Raw genomic sequence first — 27,862 nt, 5'->3', positions numbered from 1 at the left:
ACTCTTCCTCACTGGTCAGCATTTTTCTTCGAATCAAGAGGTGATTGCAGCTGTAGAGGGGTATTTTGCAGATCTTACTGAGAACCACTACAGGGATGGGATAATGGCACTGGAGCATCGTTGGAATAAATGTATTAGTCTTAAGGGAAATTATGTTGAAAAATAAAGAAAATTTTGAAATTATAAATTTGTTTTTTCATTGTTAGGGCTAAACGAAAACTGTAAAACATATGACATAACAATAAATATACGAAAGAAAAAAGTGATGAAAATAGGGAGGAACGGAACTACTGTCTCAGCCACCCTAAACGGAGAATAAATAGAACAAGTAGGCAACTTCATATACCTTGGATCAAAACTAACAGAAACAATAGATGAACTCAAAATAATCAAACACAGAATAGCAATAGGATGGACCACCATGGGAAAATTACAGAAAATCTGGAAAATAAACAAGATATCTAAGCAATCCAAAATCAAATTATATGAAGCAATAATTATACCAACAGTCATCTATGGAGCAGAAGCGTGGACAGTTAAAAAAAAGAGAGGAGAAAAAACTGCTGGCATTTGAAATAAATGCTTAAGAAAAATAAATAGAACAAGTTGGATAGAAAAGAAAACAAACATCACAGTCAGACAAGAACTATTGTATAAAAAGACAATAACAGAAAAAATTAGAAAACAACAACTGAGATGGTCTGAACGCATAGACGCAGACAGACTTCCTAATGTCCTAATCAATACTTTTCCAACTGAAAAAAGAGACGTGGAAGACCAAGAATTACCTGGCTGAAATTAATAAAGAACATCTCGGGATGCAGAACATATAAGGAACTTTTTCGAACAGCAAGGAACAGAGAAGACTGGAAGATCCTGCTCAAGAGAAGACTCAACCCATCTTAGGCGGAAGAGAAGAAGAAGAAGATCGTTAGGGCAAGAACTTTTCAGACCACCCTCGTATTGCTTGCCATTCAAGAAGATCAGCCTCGTATTTTGTGTTCAGTACTATAGCTACACCTTCTTTTCCTTGATTTTCATTGTCTGAATATAACATTTTGTATTTATTGCTCAGAAAAATCTGACTAGATTTTGTCTCATTTGTTTCAGTCATGTCAATCTGGTACTTATCTGAATCCTCAGCTAGCTCTATTTCTTTGCCATTCAGGCTTCTTATGTTGATAGTACCGATCTTGAACTCTGGTGACAAGTTGTGGTGTCTTTTAGGATTAGTTCCAACAGCTGACTTTTCGCTGTTTACCCTGGTTACCTACTGAAAACAATGGGGGGCTTGTTTAACTGGGCAACGCCCCAATCAGCATGAAATTCTGTCATGTTTTACCATCATTTTTATATTTTGGTTTAAGCCAATAAGAATGCAATTTGGTAGGCTAAATCCCAAATTGCCAGCCTATCCTCATTCGTTCAGTATTTAGGTAGATACCTAACAGTGTGCCAAGAGAAGGTGAGGATTGGACATTGGATCAGAAGCCCTGGTCGGTTCTCCGCATTCCTTTAAAGGCAATGTGGAAGTCTCCTCTCAATTATACAGCTTTGATCCTTAAGCACCCCTGGAGGAAAAAGCAAAGACTAGTATTGCAGCCTCAGATGACAAATTTAGCTTACTGATTTACAACATTATGATAGAATTTACATAATTTTGTTATCATTTTCTTTACCCCCCCCCCCCCACCTGCTGAGGTGGATGAAATAGCCAGACCTCCCTAGCTTTTTTCATGAATCAAAACCTAATCGGCATTCTACCTTTTATCATGCTATTACCTTCCTCTGCTGTTAATCCCATTATGGCTATTTTAAGAGCCATTAGTGGATTAAATGTTGGTTAGTGACCTTTGTGTCACCATTCTTTACGTCTATTGTGTTACTTGGAATTTCCTTTATTGTCCTAAGATATTTGACCTTTTCTGCCTCTAAAATGATTTATTGTGCCTCTTCCCAAAAACTGAAATGAATTTCATATGTACGAAAATAATCAATCCTGAAATGACCATCGATCAGCCTCTGCAATGAATCTATTTAGTGATAGTAAATTTGGTGTATTTTATTCTTCAAATCAGTGCACCGGAACATTGCACTGATTGTTCTTTCACTTTACTTATAACATAGAAACAATTTACTAATTATATGAAGAGCCAAAGGCTTCAATTCGGCGACATGAACTTATTTAAGTTAAGGGATATTACATCCCATAATGTTTCTTAGCTGAATATAGAAACTATATAAAGTTCAGCGATTACAAGCGTAAGCAAATACCTGATAGCGCAGCACCTGACCCATTTGGTAGTGAAAACTGAGGCAACTCATAGTAAGGGTGGAGCAAGCTCCGATCACTATTCTTGGTATTTACCCATAATAAGTTCATGTCGCCGAATTGAAGACTTTGGTTCTTCATATAATTAGTAATTTATAAGGCACCTTCTTGGCAATTCTCATAGAAGGGATGCAAGTTCTGTTCGCTACAAACTTGGTATTAACTAGGTTTACCTACTTACTGATGAGACCTCAATAAAGGTTGAAACCGGTCTGGGTAGTGACCTTCTCTCATAATGTAGAACAGTAATACAGCTCCTAGGAGCTAAGTTCACATTATGGGTAAATACCAAGAATAGTGATTGGAGCTTGCTCCAGGTATTTGCTTACGCTTGGAATCGCTGAACTTTATATAGTTTCTATATTCGGCATGAAACTCTTTGAGTTTCTTATTCGGCTAAGAAACAATATGGGATGTAATATCCCTTAACTTAAATAGAAACAATTTTTTTCGTGAATTTTCAAATGTTTACTTTGAAAATATTATGTCAAATATTTATATTTTTAAATAATATTTATTGAAATAAATAAGGGTGAAAGCTGTATAACTGAGAGGAGACCTCCACATAGTCTTTAAAGGAATGCACAGAACAAACCAGGGGTTCTGACCTAATGTCCAATCCTCACCTTCTCGTGGTGCACCCTGTTGGGTATCTACCTGGATACTGAAAGAACAAGGATGGGCTGACAATTTGGGATTTATCCGACCAAATTGTATTCTTATTGGCTTAAACCAAAATACAAAATGATGGTACAACATGACAAAATTTCATGCTGATTGAGGCGTTGCCCAGTTAAACAAGGCTTCTGTTGTTTTCGCCAGGGAAGCAGGGCGAACAGCGAAAAGTCAGCTACTGGAACAAATCTGAAAACACACCCCAACTCAACATCACCAGAGTTAAATATCGGTACTACCAACATAAGAAGCCTGAATGGCAAAGAAATGGAGCTAGCTGAGCAATTAGATAAGTACCAGTTCGACATAATAGGGGCGAGTGAAACTAAAAAGACAAAAACTGGCGAGTTCTTTCTGAGCAATAAATATAAAATGTTACATTCAGGCAATGACAATCAAGGAAAAGAAGGAGTAGCCATAGTATTCAACACTAAATACGAGGCTAATCTTCTTGAATGGCAGGCAGTCTCAAGTAGAGTGATGTGGGCAAATATCAAAATGGGGAATTGGACAATGAGACTTCTTTGTGCCTATGGTCACACAAAAGGTTCTACGAAGGTAGAAGTGGAGGAATTTTTTTGAGTTGTGAACGGAGAACCTGTGGAACAAGTAAAACATTTCAGCTACTTAGGCACGATTTTTAGTGAAGATGGTAAATTAAATATGGAAATAGACAACAGAATCAACAATGCTGGTATGGTAGGAAGTCAATTGAATAAATTCGTATGGAATAAGAGAGAAATTAGTCAGAACATTAAATTAGCTGTATACAAGACAGTGTGTTCAAACCAGTTTTAATTTATGAATCTGAGAGCTGGGTCAGAAGTAAAACATTTGACCAAAGACTAGAGACCACAGACATGAGAGTCCTGAGAAAGATTAGAGGCATGAACAGATGGCATCAATGGCAATATCATATTAAAATAGAGGATATTAGGATAGAACTTGACATTGTCGGCATCCAGGAATGCATTAGCAGAGCTAATCTCAGGTGGTATATGGTCACAGAATGGTCGAGGAAAGATTAGCAAAAACAAGTGTTCTCTGCCAGGTTGGCAGGAAAATGACACAGAGGAAGACCAAGATATAGGTGGATTGATACGGTACAAAGTGCCTTAGACGATAGAACTATAAGATCTGATAATGTTGGAGTCTTGACAAGTAACAGACTGATTTAGAGGAAAATTGCAGATAGGAAGTTAGTAATGATGTAAATTTTTCATGTAGTACTATCATATCCTGTACACCCCTTGAAGGTACATGGTATGAATTTGATGATGATGATAAATATGACCTTTTGCTTTCTTTATTAGCAAAATACCATTATATGGATCATCACATTTCAGTTTCAGAAACATTTTTTTTTTTTGTTTTGTCTTTATGAACAACAAATGTTAAATTGCACTACTCGGTTTCCAATTGTAAGTCCTTTTGGTATTAAAAATTTATACACAAATTTATATTTTAGCAGCGATTCTTCACCTTCGTCTTTTTTTTATATTATGCACATTACAATAATATTCAACATATCCTCGTAGATATGTTAAAAATGTAATATGAAAGATATCGTATATGGAATGATTCAAAATTTTTGCTCATTTTGATGATTCTTTAATGCTTATCCCCTCCTTATCCTCTCCTGGAACTCATTTGCATAACTACTGTATATTTCTACAGGTCTGAAAGCTTTTCTAGATATTCAAAATCTATTACTTCATTTTACTATTTTGACAAAAGAAATATGGTAATAAGATTTTTGTACTGTGAAGCTTCTAATTCTGTACTATTTCTTTGCAATCTAAAATCAGCTGTTCTACTGTCTGCTGAAATTATTTGAAATTTTAGAAATACTATGCTATATTTTCGCCATGCAAAATTGTTTATATGCATACCACACAAAAGAAAGTTCATTAGTATTATTTCTGTTTGTTTTTCTTTAAAAAAAAATCTAAATATTACTACTTCTACTGCTGGTTGCTATTTCTGAAATAATCTACGTCTTAGAATACTTATTAATATCCTCTTAGCTAGAGGAAAAGCTAAAGGCTTATTACTTTCACTGCTATTGAGAAAGAAAAGAGAGAACACTAAAGTCACACTAAAGTGCCTCAAGATGTAGTGCAGAATACATCAACAAAGTCTTGTTTCCTATTCAATTGTTGATTAGCAAATATCCTAACAGAAATACTGACATTTCTTTTACATGCTGATACACTATTTATGCCAAAATAATTTCTAAATTTATAATGATCAGTTTCACTTTTATTATCGAAAAATTATAAATTATTTGATACAATTATCTTGAAGAAGATTTGAATTATTTTAAAAGAAAAGGTGCATATGCGTTTCATAATCTTTTTTTTTTTTTTTTTTTTGGGGGGGGGGGTATATAGACCTAATCAATCTTCAGATATTTCAGAGAATTTATTTTATAAATCATTCGCAAGACAACTGTTACAAACGTAAATGAACATGCCCATTCATTTTAGCATCAAATAGCAAAGGTTTAGCTAATTCAACAATGCCACGTATCTAACCTAGAAGAAAATGTCGTTATGTCTGCTGATATTAGAACTCTTATATGAATAATTTTTTCTGACATGATTTCTCTATTCGTTATAATGTAATCAATTTTCAGACTTTTGCCCTCTTGCATACCTCATGTTATATGCAGTGATTTCTTTGTACTACAAGAAAAAAAAATCCGATAACAGCAGAAAAAAATGTAGTATTTTCTTTTTCATTGGCTGAATTTACAATGTTCTTTTTTTGTGTTTTGAAAAGAAAGTGCAAATGATTTTTTTCTTACTATTTTTGTCATTATAACATCTGACACAAGAAACAGAAATAAGACAATAATATTGTTGATTCTGTCAAACTTCTTTGTAGCAGAAATGTTTATTACAAAACTTTGTAATATATATATATATATATATATATATATATATATATATATATATATATATCTTCCAAACAAGAAATTTGGAACCCATATCACATCAATGTTGAGTATTGGCAAGGTGACATTATTATTTATATTTTTTTTTATTTATTTTATTTTATTATTTTTTTTGGTGAAATAGTTTATCTGGAATACTCTTTCCAGTTCAAGAGGAACTGGAAAGAGTATTCCAGTTCCTCTTATATTTTATTCCTTAGAAAATACGAAAATATCATTGTGTTATAAAAAGAACTCAAAAATTCGCCTTCAAGAACAGTACAGTCAGGCATCTCAAATTACTAGAGATTACTAACCCCCACTGAGAAACAGAACAATAGAACATGCCCAGTAGGCAGCACACTAAAGAGCCCCAAGTAAAATTTCTGCCTGTAAAATATCTGAATATTTTACAGGCAGAAATTTCTTGTTTGGAAATTATTATAATTTCCTGGTTTATAATAATCAGGAAATAATATGTATATTTTCTGATTTATAATTTGCTAATTTATAATAATCACCACCTAGTTTCTGTATCGAAAAATTAAAGTTATGTAGAAAATTACTAGAGAAAAATAATGAATTAAATAAACACTGTACCAATGTTTCATAGCAGTTTTCAGGTGTGTGATAGTGATGAAGCAGGGATGGGGGGCTAAACTATCAAAGGCGAAATAAAGTTCAATTCCATTTTAAAAATATGGAAATGAAATTTCACATTTGATGTATGTGTATATACATATTTTGAATGATAGAATATAAGCAAAAGTATCGCTTACTTTAAAAATTAGAGCATAGTATCTGAATTATGCAGAAAATATATATACATATAAATTTAAATCATAACTGTTAATTTCATTTTGTAATGACCAATTATACAGGGAAACTAAGAAAGTGAAAGTGCAAAAACAGTAGATTACTATATAAAGAAAAAAATTTAGTGATATGATGAAAGAATTTCATGTTATTCTCTATACAGTAAAGTCGATCAAGCACGTCGTAAAGGAAGTATTTATTCGATTTCAATGATTTTGAACAAAAATAAAAATAATATAATCTGGAACGCCAGCAGCTGGTTTTCTTTACTTTTTTTAATAATGTTTCAAATAATTATCGTGAATTAATTTCTTCGAGAACAAAGAAAATGTTTTGTCAAGTAAGCGATTAGAAAAAAATTAGTGCAAAAAAATTAAAAATGAAATTGGTTCTCCAAGGTAAGGCAATATTTAAGTGAAGAAATTCTGCAAGGATCTTTATTTTGTCCAGGCATTAAAATTGTATTGTACAATAAAAAGAGAAAACAAAAATATAAATAATTTCTATATTTTTAATCTATCCAATATAACTAAGATCCGGTTACCCAGCATAGAACAAGGAACTGCATTTCTTGTTATAGGCAACTGAGACAGAGCTATGACGTGAGATAATCCGAGTTTATCACACCTTCTAAATGGTATCATGGCCAAATTGCACTTCTTATTCATGTCCTTTCAACAGGTGGGCTGAATAATATCCAGATTTAGCTGGACATCTATAGACGTCCTAGCCATTTGGGAGGTTAATTTAATATAAGTACTCAAAACTGCACGATCTTAAACTGGCTCTGGAAATGATAATCCGGCCTGGTTGGCTGAGTAGTTAGCATATCTACTCTCCAGCCAAAAGGCTGCGGTTCGAATCCCGCTGTGGGCAGAGATGTTTGTAATTGTCTTTGAAAATAATAGTGGTGATTATGGACAGTAGATGGCATTGGTGTAGATGAGACGGTTTGTGGATGAGGTTGAGTTGTGGAGACAGAGAGTTGTAGAGTAGGTGCCCTCCCTCAATGAGTCTTAGAACTCCCTGGAGGTGTCAAATAATAATAATAATAGCGAACAACATATCTTTCCTATGTAGGAAAAGTGGAATCATTTTCAAAATATATGCTTAGTCAATAACTGAAATACATCGCCTTCTGAATTAATTCAGACAAAATTGTGTGTGTGTGTGTGTGTGTGTGTGTGTGTGTGTGTGTGTGTGTGTGTGTGTGTGTGAGCGCATATGCATATATATATATATATATATATATATCACATCTGGATGGGTGTCTAAGTATACAAAAAAAAAATAGTGAACGGTTTGCAGAATAAATATTCTTAAATATGATACACTTTCTCCCTAAACCATCCTATTCCAGTTTTGTAAATATTAATATTCCATTAACAGAATCTGTAATATATAAGTAAGAAAGGATATTTATAACTTTTTAAGATGAAACAGAAACTAGTAAACTCACTGATTAATAAAATATTACTTTCACTGTATAAGAATAAAAATATTATGAAAATTGAATTAAAATCTAAATAAATAATTTATAAATACATAAAAAAAACTATATTTTGTGAAATTTTTCTTCCACTGCATTTACTTTTCATATACCAGTATCAATGCAATATCGTTTCAATTTTCTAGCAAATAACACTTTTTGTGATAAATTTTCCTGGCAATGAATTGCCCGTGAATCACTTCAACAAAAAGACTTGCAGGAAGCATTTGAAGCAGGGTGAAAGTGGTGAGATATCACTGCATAAACTTGTAAGGGGACTACTTTGAAGGGGATCGAGTCCAAATATAAATTGGGTAAGTTGTAAAGATTTGATTAGCCTAGTCCGGTTTCTTTTTGAAACCAGACTAGTATTACTAATAAAATGTAATGTTAATTACATTTTATCAGTAATACTAATAAAATGTAATGCACCTCGTAATGTATTCCATACACTGTAAGTGTTGCATTATAGCAGATTCAAGACAAAAACTCTTCAGCACCTAGTCTCTATATATGTATAATACACAATGACAGTAAGCACAGGAGACAATTCAGGTACTTTGAGTGGAAATGAAAAGGTCTCAACTTTTTCAGATATCAATGAAATGACCAAGCAAATAATGATGAATCTTAACCAGTATAAGCATGAATTATAAGATCTGATGCATGAACTTAAGAGTTTTTATTTCCATTCTACTGTTCTATCTGACCTCTTTTTTTTTTTAATTTTAATATTAATCCCAAACATAACAACTTGCAAAACCCAACACAAAATAAGTTCCATGTGCGGTAAAGCAGTTTGTTTCTTAAACAGCTGGAAGTTTCAGCCCTTGGAGTGAAACCAGTGTCTAATAATGGAAGGCTGTTGTTCCAAGGAATAGTGGCAGATGGAATAAAGAGAAGGATGAAAAGTTGGTTTGATAACTTTGAAGCCAAACTGAGTGTGTGGACAGGATTTGAGTTTAATGAGAGAAGGTCACTTATCTGCAGGAGAAAAAAAGCATTGGCAGAAGTATAAAGCCCTAGAGTATTACTTGTGCAGCAGGCTGAAGAGAATAAACCATCTGCCATGATAAATAGTAAAGGTCAAGTGAGGAAACTGGTAATCCAACTACAAAGGGTGGAAGGCAAACCATGAGATGATGATGTGTGTGTGTGTGTGTGTGTGTTAGTGAGGTTCTATACCAGACCCAATCAAATTCTCAGAAAATGTCAAAACTGACTTAGGTCAAGAATCAATGAAATCACATAAGTATGTTAAGATATAATCTTTCTTCATTCAGAAGACTATTTCAATCAGACAATGCAGGTTACTTCCAATGTACACTTTTTCAGAGATTTAAGTACAGGCAGTGGTGAGCTATAAGGGGCTTGCGCGAGCCCTTTGATAAATTTTTCTCAAATTTGCGAGCCCCTTGTTCTTCTATTTACTTTTTTATTTTTTCTAAAAAAAAGTTTTTTGAAACATATTAGGTGACAAACTCATACAGTAACCTAACAAAAACTAGTCTATTCAGCAGTGTATAGATTAACTCCTCTATAATGAATGTGCCCAAGTTCCAAAATAAAATAAGCACATGTGCTATCTTTACCCTTCTCCCTTCTGGTAGCCAATCGTATAGTAAAACCAGTAGCCAATCAAATGCTTTATAAAAGATTTCATTATTATATTTTGATAGTTAAAAAATGGTTTTCTTATGTAAGAAAAATTAACACAGTTGATTGTGTGCAAATATTTCATGTTTAGATCATGAAATATTTGTTAAAAATTACAGCCTTTGGAGGTTGATTGTCCTCTCATTGGAATTTGTACACAAGCTGTATTAATAAAGTTATATGGCTTCTTTTTTTTTTTTTTTTTTTTTTTTTTTTTGCTCAATGATGCGAGCCCTTTGTTAAAATTTCCACAGCTCACCACTGAGTACAGGTATCATTTGATTAATGTGATTAATTAATCCCTCGATGTTACAGCATATATCAAAATCACATTAATCAAATATAATAACGAATGGTAAAAATTACAATTCCTCCATGATTGATTACTGTATTCATAATTCGTTTTATATGGTACTCTTTTAGGAAAGATAAAAAATGAATGCAAAGTAAATGTTTAATAAATGTTTGTATCTACATTAGTTACTGCAATTTTTTATCAAAAAAAATTATCAAGAGTCGTCTGAACAATTTTAATTTTTTTTATCAGCATAAATTCTACGTTAACAAGCATTCTTCGATTAACATCTGGATCCATATCCATTACTTGCTGCTTAAGCGATTCTAAACTATGAAATATTCCATCCAGTTCTTTGATTGTCATCTCCTTTGGAACCTCATTTTCACATTCCATTTATTCATTGTCTTCATATGAAAGTTGTTGTTCAATTACAAGAAGAGCATTGTCACTGAAATCTTTTGAATCCAATCATTCTTTAACATCATCTGCATCAACACCATCAAAACCAAGATCTCCACCAATTGCAATGATTTCTTTATCCACGCTCACAGGATTTTGAAAACCACCTAAGTCATTAATGCATTCTGCAAAAGGTTTTTCCAAACAGCTCTCATGCAGCTTGAAGACACTTGCTCCCATGAATCATGAATGTATTTAGTTGCATGTTTAATGTTAAAAATTTTCCCATATTCTTGGAGCCTAATCTCATTTCCTCCCGTTATTGTTTCTACTGCTTTAAGAATGTCTTTTTTAAGAGAACAGGCTTTGAAAGTTGCGATGATGTCATATTTGGTAGAATTTTGGTAAATTTAAAGGTGCATTAATTAAAACTCTACTGTGTATATAAAGGGATTGTTGCAATTAATTAAGCCACGTTAATCAAATCCGCACATTAATATTAAACATTAAATAAGAAGCTAATTTTCTTGAATGGCAAGCAGTCTCAAGTAGAGTGATGTGGGCAAATATCAGAATGGGGAACTGGACAATAAGACTTATTTGTGCCTATGGTCCCACAGAAGGTTCTACTAAGGTAGAAGTAGAGGAATTTTTTGAGTCTTTAGAGAAAGCAACTGATACAATGAAAAAGGAAAAGTTGGTCCTTGTTAGGGATCTAAATAGCAGAGTAGGAAATGATTGTCTGTCAGACATAAAAAAATATTTTGGGAAAATTTGGAGAAAAGAGCAAAGCTAATAATAATGGCAAATACTTGTTGGATTTCTGCTCAGGACATGGACTGGTTATTACTAACACCGTGTTCCAACATAAAAATGTGCACAAATTCACATGGAGAGAAGAAGCAAGGAATAAGAAAAGTCTCATTGACTATGTTATTGTTGATAGTGATGTTTTCTCCCTACTGCAGGACACCAGAGTGTACAGAGGATTTGAAATTGGAAGTGATCACTATTTAGTCTTGAGCAGGATAAAAGTGAATTTCATATTGAAAAGAATGACGTAAGAAAGTTTTAAAGCGAATAAAAGCTGAGCAGCTCTCAGATGTGAGCTGAAGACTAAAATACACAAAGATTATTGAAGAAAAAATGAAAGAGTTTCAGAACAGGAACCAAATCTTGGAGATTCAGTGGCAAGCCTTGAAGAAAATCGTGATTGATTCATCCAGAGAGGCATGTGGTGAGGTTGCATGCAAGGATAGAAAAATCAGAACTCCATGGTGGACAAAAGAAGTTAAAGAGGAAGAAGGAAAAGAAGAAAGCATATGAAAAAGTTCCTGGCAAATAAGTCAGCTTGTGCTCTTAGAGAATACAGAGACAAATGTAAGAAAGCTAAACACTGTGTAAAACTAGATAAACAAAAGTCATGGGAGGACTTTGGGAAGATCATAGAAAATAAATATCAAGAAGGTGGCAAAATATTCTGGGGGTTGTTGAAGAAGCTTAGAAATGGAGGAAAGTGTTGTAAAAGGAGTTAGAGATGATAAAGGTGACATGAAAACAGAAGAAAAAGATATCCTTGAAGTATGGAGTAATTACTTCGAAAAATTGCTAAATGAAAAAAGCAGTGATAGTTCAGTGGTAAAAATCACTCAACAGTCATACAGTCAGGAATATATATCCATACTTGAAGTAGAAAAAGCCATCAAAGGCTTGAAATGTGGAAAGGCAGCAGGAGTAGATGATATTCGACTAGAAATGCTGAAGTATGGTGGTATAAAAGTCTTACAGTGGCTGCACTGCATAGTTCAGAAGGCGTGGACAGAGGGATGAATTCCCGATGATTGGAGTAGAGCTCATGTAGTACCCATATATAAAAAGGGAAATAAAACTGAATGTGAGAATTAAAGAGGTTATTTCCCTACTGAGTGTTTCTGGCAAGATTTATGCCAGTAAACTTGAGAAACGGTTGAGATGAATTATGGAAGCTTGTTGAAGAACAAGCTGGATTCAGGCCAAATAGAGGCTGTCAGGATCGGATCTTCACTTTACGACAAATAGTTGAGAAAGCATGGGAATATAACAAAGAACTGTATTTAAGTTTTGTCGATCTGGAAAAGGCATACGACATGGTGCCAAGAGAGAAGCTATTCAAAACACTACAGTTATATGGTGTCAATGGGGCATTATATCAAGCAATACTTAGTCTGTATTTAAGTTGTAAGTCAGCAGTTAGAATTGAAGGAAGTACAGGAAGATGGTTTAATGTTAAATCTGGTGTGAGACAAGGATGTACATTATCCCCTCTGTTATTCAATATCTATATGGATCACATTATGAAGGAAAGTTGTATTAAACATGATATCAAAACTGGAGATGTTAATGTCAGATCTTTGCTTTATGCGGACAATGTTATACTTCTAAATAAATCCGCTACAATTCTGCAAGATTCCCTGACTAAATTGAATAACTGTTGTAATAGATATGGTATGAAGGTCAGCAATAAAAAGACAAAGACAACGAAAAGAGGCAGAATCGTTGAAAATGTCAACTGCGTTGTGAATGGAGAACCTGTGGAACAAGTAAAACATTTCAGCTACTTAGGCACGATTTTTAGTGAAGATGGTAAATTAAATATGGAAATAGACAACAGAATCAGCAAAGCTGGTATGGTAGGAAGTCAATTGAATAAATTCATATGGAATAAGAGAGAAATTAGTCGGAACACTAAATTAGCTATATACAAGATAGTATTCAAGCCAATTTTAACTTATGGATCTGAGAGCTGGGTCAGAAGTAAAACACTTGACCAAAGACTACAGACCGCAGATATGAGAGTCCTGAGAAAGATTAGAGGCATGAACAGATGGCATCAATGGCAATGTCATATTAAAAACGACGGAAAGAACTTGATATTGTCAGCATCCAGGAATGCATTAGCAGAGCTAATCTCAGGTGGTACATGGTCACTTAAACAGAATGGGTGAGGAAAGAATAGCAAAACAAGTGTTCTCTGCCAGGTTGGCAGGAAAACGACCCAGAGGAAGACCAAGATATAGGTGGATTGATACGGTACAATGTGTCTTAGATGGTAGAAATATAAGATCTGATAATGTTGGAGTCTTGACAAGTAACAGACTGATTTGGAGGAAAATTGTAGATAGGAAGTTAGTAATGATGTAAATTTTTCATGTAGTACTATCATATCCTGTACACCCCTTGAGGGTACACGGCAGGAATTTGATGATGACGATGATCAAATCCCGTGTTAAGCATGGGATACATGTACTAGAGCACATGAGTAAACATTAGTCTATGAAATATAAACACAAGGGGTGTGTTTATATTTGCTGTTATCAAATATATCAGAAAATCGCATATTTTGCAGGTATGCACTAAAATCCTATAGTGTCATGTCTACCTACCAAATTTGCATGTCCTACACAATATTACCAATTTAGCTCTTTTTTTCTCCTCTAGCTCCAAAAATTTTAATCTAGCTCCTCCAGAACTAGTTTTAGCTCTTTTTAGTTGTTTTTATAACTTCACGTGGCCCAACAGTCTGTCATTTTGTCACCTTAAAGTTGATAGCACCGCTACAAGTTAGTCTTTGCAAAGTGTTCTGGTTGGTAGTTACAATAGCGAGTGAGAAATTTTAAAAGACTGATCATAATTTGTTGCAGTAAAAATTTGTATACCCTTCATCAAAAATCAGTAAAGAGAAAAATAAAGCTTACAAGCAAGAATTTAGGAGGGATTGGTTGCAAATGGGAATGTTTAGTAAATGGTTGTGTGAGGTTCCTGGTGAAGCTACAAAAGGCCACTGCAAGTTTTGCAGATGTGATATGGCTGCTAAATATTGTCAGCTTGTAAAGCATAGCGAAACTAAGAAACATCTTGCTGTAGTTCCATATAAGGCTGTTCCTATTACAAATATGCTTGTGAAAAAGTCTGATGAGACCACGAAATTTGAAGGTAGCTTAGCATTATTGCTTTGTTATCACTCGTGATATACACTATAAATGTGCTAAGCACATTTACAATACTCATCAATATGTATTGACTATACTTGTTGAATGTAAACAATTACCATATTTTAGTTTGCTTATTTATAAGGAGTGGAACAGCAGAGGTTTATGAAAAAAAAAACAGCCATTATGCATATATCTAATCCATTAATGAAATATTTAATACATGGTTTGCCAATTAAAAATGAATAGCATTTTAATAATATTACAAATGTCTTGTTTTAACAAAATTCAACTAAAAAAATATAATCTTAAAATTTTACCATCAAGTATGCTGCAATAGCTATATCTTCATATACAAACTTCAATGGATCAGTGCATTCAGGCCATATCTAAACAACAGTAACAAAATATAACTATGTTGAAGCAAACTTTTTATCTTCAAATGAAAAATAAAACATAAATAAATATATTGGATTGAATATTGTTCTGCAGCCTATATGGGAAAAGAGTAATAACCACAAAAAAGGCAATAACTGAAACAAAACATTTGAAATGAATTAAATGGAGATATCAAAGAATGGAGGATAAACAATAAAGAAGGAATCCAAATATAGAAAAAGATTTTATTTTAGATATCATACATTTTGCAGATGACAATATAAAAAAAACTAAACCTTAGCATTCAAAAGAAAAAATGTCCATTCAAACTAAAACAAGTATATGCAATAACATAAATGAACAAGTCGATAATTTTAATTTGGGCTATGAAATAAGTTATAATGAAGACTTGGGCATATCTAATGAAGTAAATTATCACCAGCAACAGTCAGCAAATAAAACAGACTAAGAATGTACAATAATTTATCAAAACCAACAACATTGTTATATGAAAGTGAAGAAGGTTATAAAGGACAAGATAAAAAGCAAAATGAAAACATACTGAAAGAACTAAATCAGACTCCAACAATGAAACAATAGAAAAATACAGAAACAAATAGAAAGAACATCTTGAAGGAATGCTATATGAAAAAGTATTGAGCAATGATGAATTACAGACAAAAGGGAAGAAGAAACAGAGGCAGACCAATAAAACTCTGAGACTGAAACAAGCCATCTGGTCTGGTTTGAAAGCGAAAAAAGAAAGAAGGTAATAAAACTAACTAACACTGGGTTTATTGGTCATAAAGATTTGATATAACTAGTTACCAACTAGTTTGCCATGTTAACTAGTAGCTTCATCTGGGTTTGGATGAAAATACAAATATAAATAAACAACGGGCTTTGATTATGAATCAATACATTACTAAAAAAATACCGAATGCATAGGAACTGTTACACAAGTACAATAGAAACACAATGGAGCGTGGATGCTGGCACATGGTCAGTAATTGTTCAGCAGGCACATCCGATAACAGAGAAATTAAACTCTAATGTGGTTAAAGATCTGATCAGTGATTTCCAAATATCACACAGGATCATCTCTTGGTTTCTATTTAGGATACCTTGTGAGTGGATTACGATTGTAGCCTCTTTATGTAGCAGGAGCTGTAGCCTTCTATGTATGGTATGGAGCTCTTATCATATTCAATGTTGTGGTGAGTGTTGGAGAAATGGAATACCAACCCTTAACTGTCTTCTCTGTTGTTGTTGACGTCTCCAATATGTTCTCTTTGTCTTATTTCTAAACTTCTCAAAGTTTGTCAAATATAATTAAGGCCACAAGAACATAGGATGTTGTAAACTCCAGGATGTTTGTTGAAAGAGTTGTTGTCCTTGGGTGAGCATAATGGATTTCGTACTGTCATAATTGGTTTGAAGGCTGCTCTAATGTTGTCAGATTTCAGGAGATTAGCAATTTTTTGCGAAAGTTCACCAACAAAAGGAATGGAAATTGAAGTTCCATAATAAATGTCATGGATTTGTTGTAGAGAGGGATTAGACAGTAGTATTCTTTTTGTAAAAACTAGGAGAAATTTCTATCTCAAGAACAGACATTCCAGCTAGTTTATATGTTGTATCATTATTTACAAATGTTCCTGTGAACGAAGTTATGGTACTTATAGATAATCTGTTCCTTACTGTTATCTTTAATATGATGGATTATATGTCCAAAATTTCAATTTTATTTTCTGATGCCTCTACTTACTGTCAATTAGATTCTGATCCTATTTGGATGAACCAAGTAGAAACCAACATGCTTTTACACAATATGACTACATGACCCATGGATCTAAAGAAAAAACTGATATACGTGCATCCATTAATTCCAAGTTTATATGGATTGCCAAAAGTACACAAGACAAACATTCCTCTTCGACTGATCGTAGATGGTATTAGCTCGCCAACTTATTTATTATCAAAACATCTCACTCATCTTCTAAAGGAGCAGATTAGACACACGGATGCCTATACCAAAAACATGCAACACTTTGTAGAAAAACTAGGAGAAATTTCTATCGGTCAAGAACAGACATTCTAGCTAGTTTAGATGTTGTATCATTACTTACAAATGTTCCTGTGAACAAAGTTATGGTACTTACAGATAATCTGTTCCCTCAAGACATCTCTCAACTCTATAAACACTGTCTCAACTGAAATTTTTTCCGATGGAATGGAAAAATCAACAAACAACTTTCGGGTCGTGCAATGGGAAGCCCTCTCTCCTCCTTGTGCAGACTTATTCGTGGAAAAACTTCAAAAAATGTTTGCAGTTTTTCCAACTCCTAAACCGTCAATCACTGTACTTGTGCAACAGTTGCTATGCATTCGGTATTTTTTTAGTAATGTATTGATTCATTATCAAAGCTCGTTGTTCATTTATATTTGTGGCAGCATCCACGTTCCACATGTTTCTATTGTACTTGTGTACTGTTTCGTACATATTCGGTATTTTCTTTAGTAATGTATTAATCCATAATCAGAGTTTATTGTTTATTTATATTTGTATATTCATCAAAACCCAGATGAAGCCACTAGTTAATGTGATGAAACTACTCAGTAACTAGTTGTATCAAATCTTTATGACCAATAAACCCAGTGTTATGACCAATAAACTCAGTATTTTTTTTACATTATTTTTGACATCTTTATCAGTATGTCAAAAATAACATACTGATAAAGAAAGAAGGTATTATCCTAAAACTGGTGGTATTATTCATAAGAAAGATTTCAGTTGGACCACATGTTTATTAAGATAAATAACAATAAAAAACAAACCAGACAAGTTTCGTAAGTCGTTCGACTTGCATCTTCAGGAATGTTATTATTGTCAGAAATAGAATGAGTTCTATCAATTTTTCTGAGTTCCATGATTGAAAAACCATTTCTTGGAGATAAAAAATTGTCTGCCCCAAACACTGATAACTCAGGAAAAATGAGCAAATACAGGAATGATGGTACAAAATGCAGCTTTTTGTTTTTGTACAATTTTTACTAGTTTGATTATCATCATCATCATCAAATTCCTGATATGTATCCTCAAGGTGTGTATAGGATATGATAGCACTACATGAAAAATTTACATCAGTACTAACTTCCTATCTACAATTTTCCTCCAAATTAGTCTGTTACTTGTCAAAACTCCAACATTATCAGATCTTATATTTCTATCGTCTAAGGCACTTTCTACCGTATCAATCCACCTGTATCTTAATCTTCCTCTGGATCATTTTCCTGTCAATCTGGCAGAGAACACTTGTTTTGCTATTCTTTCCTCGCCCATTCTGTTTAAGTGATCATACCACCTGAGATTATCTCTACTAACGCATTCCTGGATGCTGACAACGTCAAGTTCTTTCCTAATATCCTCGTTTTTAATATGATATTGCCATCTGTTCATGCCTCTAATCTTTCTCAGGACTCTCACATCTGAGGTCTCTAGTCTTTGGTCAAGTGTTTTACTTCTGACCCAGCTCTCAGATCCTTAAGTTAAAACTGGTTTGAACACTGTCTTGTATACAGCTAATTTAGTGTTCTAACTAATTTCTCTCTTATTCCATATAAATTTATTCAGTTGACTTCCTACCATACCAGCTTTGTTGATTCTGTTCTCTATTTCCATATTTAAATTTATCATCTTCACTAAAAATGGTGCCTAAGTACCTGAAATGTTTTACTTGTTCCACAGGGTCTCCATTCACAAACAGTTGACATTTTCAACGACTCTACCTATATTCATTGTCTTTGTCTTTTTATTACTGACCTTCATACCATATCAATTACAACAGTTATTCAATTTAGTCAGGGAATATTGCAAACTTGTAGCGGATTTATTTAGAAGTATAATATCGTCCGCATAAACCAAAGAGCTGACATTAACATTTCCAATTCTGATATCATGTTTAATACCACTTTCCTTCATAATGTGATCCATATAGATAATGAATAACAGAGGGGATAATGTACATCCTTGTCTCACACTAGATTTAACATTAAACCATCTTCCTGTACTTCCTTCAATTCTAACTGCTGACTTACAACTCAAATAAAGACTAAGTATTGCTTGATATAATGCCCCATTGACACCATATAACCGTAGCGTATTGAATAGCTTCTCTCTTGGCACCTTATCATGTGCCTTTTCCAGATCGACAAAACTTAAATACAGATCTTTGTTATATTTCCATGCTTTCTCAAGTATTTGTCATAAAGTGAAGAGCTGATCCTGACAGCCTCTATTTGGCCTGAATCCAGATTGTTCTTCAACAAGCTTTTCTTCCATAATTGATCTCAATCATTTCTCAAGTATGCTTGCATAAATCTTGCCAGGAACATTCAGTAGGGAAATACCTCTGTAATTCTTACATTTAGTTTTATTTCCCTTTTTATATATAGGTACTATGAGAGCTCAACTCCGATCATCGGGAATTCGTCCCTCTGTCCGGGATTTCTGAACTATGCAGTGTAACCACTGTAAAACTTTTATACCACCATACTTCAGCATTTCTGGTAAAATATCATTTACTCCTGCTGCCTTTCACATTTCAAGCCTTTGATGGCTTTTTCTACTTCAAGTATGGATATGTATTCCTGTTGAGTGTTTTTTACCACTGTGCTATCACTGCTTGTTTCATTTAGCAATTTTTCGAAGTAATTACTCCATACTTCAAGGATATCTTTTTCTCCTGTTTTCATGTCACCTTTATCATCTCTAACTCATTTTACAGCACCCTTTCCTCCATTCTTCAGCTTCTTCATTCTCCATTCAGCTTCTTCAACCCCTCCAGAATATTTTGCCACCTTCTTGATATTTATTTTCTATATTCTTGCCAAAGTCTTCCCATGACTTTTGTTTAGCTAGTTTTACACAGTGTTTAGCTTTCTTACATTTGTCTCTGTATTCTCTAAGAGCACAAGCTGACTTATTTGCCAGGAACTTTTCATATGCTTTCTTCTTTTCCCTCATTTAACTTCCTCTTTAAATCCTCTTTAACTTCCTGTGTCCACCATGGAGTTCTGATTTTTCTATCCTTGCAGACAACCTCACCACATGCCTCTCTGGCTGAGTCAATCAGGGTTTTTTTCAAGGCTTGCTACTGAATCTCCACAGTTTGGTTCCTGTTCTCAAACGCTTTCATTTTTTCTTCAATAATCTTTGTGTATTTTAGTCTACAGTTCACATCTGAGAGCTGCTCAACTTTTATTCACTTTAAAACTTTCTTACACGTTATTCTTTTCAATATGAAATTCAATTTTATCCTGCTCAAGACTAAATAGTGATCACTTCCAATTTCAAATCCTCTGTACAGTCTGGTGTCCTGCACGGGAGAAAACATCACTATCAACAATAACATAGTCAATGAGACTTTTCTTATTCCTTGCTTCTTCTCTCCATGTGAATTTGTGCACATTTTTAAGTTATAATATGGTGTTAGTAATAACCAGTCCATGTCCTGGACAGAAATCCAACAGATATTTGCCATTATTATTAGCTTTGCTCTTTTCTCCAAATTTTCCCAAAATATTTTTGTATGTCTGGTAATCATTTCCTACTCTGCTATGTAGATCCCCAACAAGGACCAACTTTTGTTTTTCATTGTTTCAGTTGCTTTTTCTAAAGCCTCAAAGAATTCCTCCACTTCTACCTTAGTAGAACCTTCTGTGGGACCATAGGCATAAATAAGTCTCATTGTCAAATTCCCCGTTCTGATCCCCGTTCTGATATTTGCCAACATCACTACTTGAGACTGCCTGCCATTCAAGAAGACTAGCGTCATATTTTGCATTGAATACTATGGCTACTCCTTCTTTTCCTTGATTTTCATTGCCTGAATATAATATAACATTTTGTATTTATTGTTCAGAAAGATCTCACCAGGTTTTGTCTTTTTTGTTTTAGTCACACCTATTATGTCGATCTCCTACTTATCTAATTCCTCAGCTAGCTCCATTTCTTTACCATTCAGGCTTCTTATGTTGATAGTACTGATCTTTAACTCTGGTGATGTTGAGTTGGGGTGCACATTCAGATTTGTTCCAGTAGCTGACTTTTCGCTGTTTGCCATGGCTTCCTGGCGAAAACAACGGGGGGCCTCATTTAACTGGGTGATGCCCTAGCCAGCATAAAATTTCTTCATGTTGTACCATCATTTTGTATATTGATTTAAGCCAATAAGAATACAATTTTTTCAGCTAAATCCCAAATTGCCAGCCCATCCTCGTTCGTTCAGTATCCAGGTAGATACCCAACAGGGTGCACCATGAGAAGGTGAGGATTGGACATTAGGTCAGAAGCCCTGGTCAGTTCTCCACATTCCTTTAAAGGCCATGTGGAGGTCTCCTCTCAGTTATACAGCTTTGACCCTTAAGCACCTCTAAACTAGTTTGATTAAGATTATTTAATTCTAACTTGATAACAGTTTTAAAAATAATTCCACTTACTTGTACCAAATAGGATCCATATTTCTCCTTTAGTCGTTTATAATTCTGACTGTATTTAACTATGGAAACAAGTCTCAAAGATGCAATACTTGGCTTGATATTTGAGTCAGTTGCCCAACGAACCACCTTCATAAATACATGCATTTTTAACCACTGAATATTTGGTTTGTTTACATTAAAATCATCTTTACTTCTATTCAGAACTTCCAGTACTATCCTGTAATAAATAAATAAACATGCTTAACAAAACTGGGTGATATTCAGGAAATTACATTGTTTCAATCAAGTGAATCAAGGGTGACTAGTGGAGTGCTCCAGGACTTTGTACTAAGACCACTACTCTTTAATTTGTACATTAATGATAACGGAAAATTTGAAAGGAGATATTCAGTCATTTGCCGATGAAGGGGGGCAATGGTTAACAAAGGTGATGTAGATATCTTACAGAATGATTTAAATTAAACTGGCAGTGTGGGCAAAGGACAATTGTCGTCAATTCAATGTTGAAAAATGTAAGGTAATGATTTGGAATGAAAAGATTACATACTTCGTATCATATTAATGGTACTAGTTTCTAATGAGCCTTAGCCTCATCAGTTTCCTGTAAACTGATGAGGCTAAAGCTGTGGGGGTGATGGTGGATAGATATTTGAAATTCAGGGGACATATTGCAAGAGGTGGCAAAATAGTTCAGAGGATTAATTGGATGCTGAAGAAAACACACTGACAAGTAAAGATAGGTAGGTTAATATTCCTCTTTATAAGGCTATGATTCGGCCACATGTTGACTACGCACAGATTTGGTCATCTGCGTATCTTGAGAATTGAGAGGTGGTGGAAAGGATTCAGAGACAAGTGAACAAGCTAGTGACAGGTCTGTGGAATGTTCCCTACAAGGATAGATTGAAGGGTTGCAGAGTTCAACTTATATATTCCCTGTTCTCTGCACCACATGCTGAGGACAGGGGATATGTAAGCGGAACAGAAACTTATAAGTTACTAAAGAGATTCTATCAGACTGACACAAAAGAAATTTTTTAATACATGGGGAGTAGGGGAAAAACAAGGGGTCAAACTTGGAAGTTGTCTAAGAGTGTGGTTAGTAATGGTGTGTAGACTAGGTTCTTTACTTGGAGAGTGGCGAATGAGTGGAATGGATTGCCAGATGAGTGCCCCAACAGTGAATAGGTTTAAGGAGATGTATAATAGGTATTGTGTTAATGGATAGAGTGGATCTCCCGTGATGAGGCTTTTGACTCCATGGAATATCCATAATAATAATTACAGAAATGAAGATAATTTTGATAAAAATACTGGAATTAGCTTTAACATAGACAAATTCTGCTAATATCTAAGTTGCTTACTTAATAAATTTTTAACGATGACATTATTCATAACATATTTCATTAATTTAATAATTCCAAAATGGAATAAGATTCAGAATATCTTTGTGATACCACACAGTTAACTGTTCACAATAGATGATTATAATTTTTGGTAGCTCCATTATGACAACATGATACAAATTATAATCTCTCACTGTAATGCATGAATTCATGGCAAAGCATGAATTCATGCATTACAGTGAGAGATTATAATTTGCATAAATATATATATATATTTATTTATTATATATATGGTAGTTATTAAAAAAAAAACTGTTTTCTATCCATTTCTTTTAAGTTATCCTTAATAATACCAAAAGTACCAATAATACCAAAAGTAGTTAAGAGAGTGAAAATCAGCTTTGTAATTCTGTCAAATACTAGACTGTGTTAAGAGACTTTTAAATGTCTAGTTTATGAACATACTCATTTAGAAACTAGATGCTTCAAAACATGCAAAGTTCATTTTTACTGAAGCTACACTGAGAATTTCCATCACATTCATTGTAAACTTTTTCATATTTCATATATATATATATATATATATATATACATACTGAAAAGGAAAATAAACTATTCTTCACAAGAAATTATATTCTTGTTTTCTTCCTTATATTACTGAAGTTGCCTCAGTATTCCATAATGCACTGTCCCTCTCTCTCTTTGGCATGTATAATGCATAATAGAAAGAGTCATCACCCAGATCTGTTTTAGCCCTTTTATTGAGGTCTCATCAGAGCTAGACCAGTAAAGATCAGACTGCAAGGGCTGAAACAGGTCATATTTTTATATAAAAGCAGTAATATGATGTATCACCACATTATTATACTCCGGATTAGACATTTTTACAACAAGTTTTTTTGTTGTTCATGCTGGGTTTTTTTGGTGGGGGGGGGGGGGGGGGTATACAAATAAATTATATTTGACAAGAAATCATATTCTTGTTTTGATCCTTATTTTATCTAAGTGTGATTAAACAAAAGTTTGCAGGCTAGTCATATATATATATACACACACAGCAGTAGACTTCAAATCAAGTTGTCACATATCTCATAAGGCATAGCATATTCCTTCTTGTGAAGGTAGTGACTCTTCCCATAATGCATGGCATTAGGGGAAAAGTCACTATCTAGATTAGTCAACTTTTATCAAAGCCATCAGTCAGTCTAGTTTCTGCTGATGAGATCTTGATGAAGTTTGAAACCAATCTGGGTAATTAATTAATCCCTCGATGTTACCGCGTATATGTCTGCACGGTTAGCTTAGTGGCTTTGCACTTCGCAACTATGCCTGGGGAAGGAGTGTCCTAGGTCCGATTCCCGTTGCCAACGGGATCTTCCTCAGCCATAGCCTAGTTAACCGATCTTGGGTGTGGACAGCAGGCAAACCGGCCCCGTGAACACACACATGAATCTACAGCCATAAATCATAAATACTTAACCCCCCATGAGGAGGCTCAACTCACCCCAACAGGGATTGGGGGGGGGGGAAGGGAGAGAACTCCATACGAATAAATAAATAAACCGCGTATATCAAAATTTTGATATACGCCTATATCAAAATCGCGTTAATCAAATCTAATAATCAATGGTAAAAATTACAATTTGTCCATGATCGATTACTATTAATAATTTATTAATAATACTCTTTTGGGAAAGATAAAAAATGAATGCAAAGTAAATGTTTAATAAATACTTGTACCTACATTATTTACTGCATTATGGGATACTAAGACAACTTGATGTGAAGGCAAGTGCTCTCTCTCTCTATACACACACACACACATTTTTATTTATTATATATATATAAAACCACAAAAGGTTATTTTGTAAACCTAGCCCCGTTATAGTACATTTGTACCATGGGTGGGGTATGGATTTTTTTTTTTCTATTTTGATTAATTTTGTATTTTTTTTTATTTATTGTGTTACTGTTACTGATAATTCAGAAATCTTGCTCTAGGGACCAAATATAGAACTTTTTCAAGCCACTTTAGGCCTCCAAAAAGCAGAGCAGTAATCTTATACTGGGCAATAAAATTCATCTTCCATGACATTTGCAAACATCCATGCCCACAGTAGGATTTGAACATGTACTCTGCTGGTTGGAGAGTGGATATGCTAACCACTCAGGCAACCAGGCTAGCAAATATACAAGTATTGATTGTATAAGTACCATATACAAATACTAGCTAAAGATATTTCATGTGCAAACTTTTGTTTACTTATGTTTAGGTAAAATGAGACTATAAAAAGAACAAAATTTCTGGTCAAGTATAATATACATCTAAAACTTTTAGACAAAAGTTTTTATAAAACTTTTTATGTTCATAAGTGAACACCAGTAGGTGTTCACTTATGAACTTATGGTATTCAGTGAATCACATACTAGTTCTATTATATGTAGCTATTGATAGTGATGAAATAACTTGAGAAATGAAATGATTTCCTCAGAGTCATAATATTTAAAGAGTGATGAAATTTGTTTAAGAAATTCTGTTATTTAAAATATTGCGAGTTTATATTTCAGATGAACCTTGACCTTTATTGCAGTGTCAAGAAAAGAAGCAAACTAATAATACCATGGTATTTCCTGAAGCAGGTGCTTCTAAAGCAGACTACTTCTTTGTAATTTGATTATTCCAGCCACTAACTTCTGGGCCTTAAATCAGTTGTTTAGGGATTAAAACTATGAATGTTGAAAAAGATAAACAAGTTGTTTATATGGAAAGAACTGCAGGATGTGAATTTAGTGGTATTCAGAAACTTTTGAAATCATTCTAATTTTTACAAATAGATTTCTTGTTATATTTTCCCTAAAGTTAGTTTTGAGTGTTGCAGTTTTTTCCCTTAAAAACTTTTGAATGGTTATTACTACTGCTACTCATTGATCTCAGGACTTTCATTCAGATACACCACATTTTATTTTTTTATAATATAAATTAGGTGTATTATGTATTAAGAAATCTTAAAAAATTTGAAATGAAATTGGGATAATGAAACATATACCTCCCCTCAATCTCAAGAAAAACTGGCACTCTGCAATTTTTAATTTTAAATTCATTCGATGCAACTTGGAGATAACTGATTTCAGTAACTTGTAGTGACTATAAATACTAGAAGAATAAACAAGCAAGTCTTCCTGAAAACAAACTGCTTCTTTTCCCAATATAACCATATTCATGAGAGCATGAAAAGACAGCTGAATTTTGTGCATCCTGAGGTATTTTGGTTAATCCATATTTAGCCTGTGGTATTGTAAAGAGAAAATAATGTCTATCATTCTTCTTCTTCAAAGGGATGTGATAATATCCACTATTCCTTCAAGAGATGCCAATAATTCCTCTATATTGAAAAGAGAGAAATTTATAGGATCTGTAACTGTTCACAGCTTCTAGGTGAAAAACAAACCTGAGCTCTCCATTTGAGTTCTTTAACAAAAGGTAAGGACTATTCCACAAACTTTTCTATTATGTGAAATTGCATTTCACATAATAGAATGAATTTAAAACTACCTGTTGTTGTTGTAAAGAGAACCAGTAGTATTTATACAAAGAGAACACCAATGAAAGTTAAAATAATGTTGATGGAAATGCTCTGTAGTATCAGCAAACTTTTAAGCATCCATAACACCATATGTCAAATACTGTAATTAGATATAAAAACTAACAGTATTAATTTTTCTAACATATTATGTTATTAATATATTACTTATAATTAAATCTTGATAATATAAAAGTGGCCAGGAATTGAAGTTAATTATTGTTAACATCCTGACAATATGATTCTAAAATTGAAAGTTAATTCCTTTTCACGTGTGCATTAATTTGTGGTGATAAATGATAAGCATTTTTCTGGTCCTGTAGATGACAGAATGAGACTTTATTTCTACAAATGTTCTGCTAGCTCTTAAAAATACAAACTTATCATAATTGCAAAAACCATCTTTCTAAACAGTAATCTCTTTAGCAGATACCATAATTTGTCTAGAATAAATTTTTGAAAGATTTCTATGAAGTCTTCTGCAGTTTCAAAATCAGAGGATTTCTTGCTTCCCCTTGGTAATCTTGATTCTCTGATATGCTGTAAGCAAACCTGCAAATTATCCAATTTCAACTTTTTCACAAAGCAAAGTGTACATACACAGAATTCAGGGAGGAGGGATAACAAAAAGCAACATATTATCTGGGTCAAAAGTAAAAATTAGCAAGTACATATGTATATTGTTTATATAAGCATCAATAATAGTACAAATAAAAGTAGAAAAATATGAAGGAAGAAAAAATAACCAACTTTTTTTTGCTTGGAATGTGAAACTTAGAATATGAATATGGCAATGGAAAAAAGTTATAGAAGGAATACAAAACAATATATAGATAAAAAAGAAATTAAAATGCATTGAATTGAAAAATAGAATTCAGAGAAATGATAACTGTTAGTTAAGAATGGTAATAAACATATACACCCTGAAAGCCCTAAAAATATACACTTTAAAGAATTAATCATAAATACATTTGAACAACTGTATGCAAATAGACTAAAGATACCAAGAAATTATATACAGGTATCCCTCGATTAATGCGGTTAATTAATCCCTAGACGTTACTGCGTATATCAAAATCGTGTTAATCAAATCTAATAATCAATGGTAAAAATTACAATTCGTCCATGATCAATTACTGTATTAATATTTCTTTTATATGGTACTCTTTTAGGAAAGATAAAAAATGAATGCAAAGTAAATGTTTAATAAATACTTGTACCTACATTATTTACTGCAATTTTTTTATCAAAAGAAGTTATCAAGAGTCGTTTGAATAGTTTTAGTTTTTTTTTATAGGCATAAATTCTACAATAACAAGCAAAATGACTCTCCAGACCTCGGCAAACAAGCAATAAAACATAAAGAAAAAACACTGCAAATATAATGCACGATGGCACAAATTAAGTGGATATTGAATCCAACATTATTTCATAGCCGAATGTAGAAACTACAATAGTTTCGTGCCGAATATATAAAAACTAAAA

General features: G+C 33.4%; 1 protein-coding gene across 2 annotated transcripts in view; it reads right to left on the bottom strand.

Annotated features, from left to right (window-relative positions):
* The window catches only part of LOC150101754 (putative tRNA (uracil-O(2)-)-methyltransferase), a 178,146-nt gene that overhangs the window by 120,063 nt on the left and 30,221 nt on the right, over positions 1-27,862 (bottom strand). For both annotated transcript variants that reach the window (XM_090400446.1, XM_090400447.1), the window contains exons 3-4: positions 21,451-21,667; positions 14,892-14,960 (exon numbers count right to left, since the gene is read on the bottom strand). In XM_090400446.1, coding sequence (XP_090256572.1) covers positions 14,892-14,960; positions 21,451-21,667 — 286 coding nt within the window. The remainder of the gene's footprint in view (positions 1-14,891; positions 14,961-21,450; positions 21,668-27,862) is intronic.

Source organism: Typopeltis vanoorti, chromosome 11, assembly GCF_054136105.1.
Source record: "Typopeltis vanoorti isolate ZY-2024b chromosome 11, IOZ_Tvanoo_1.0, whole genome shotgun sequence".
Lineage (NCBI taxonomy): Eukaryota > Metazoa > Arthropoda > Arachnida > Uropygi > Thelyphonidae > Typopeltis > Typopeltis vanoorti.
The sequence above is the reverse complement of the archived record's forward strand: the minus strand, read 5'-3'. Positions and strand labels throughout refer to the sequence as shown.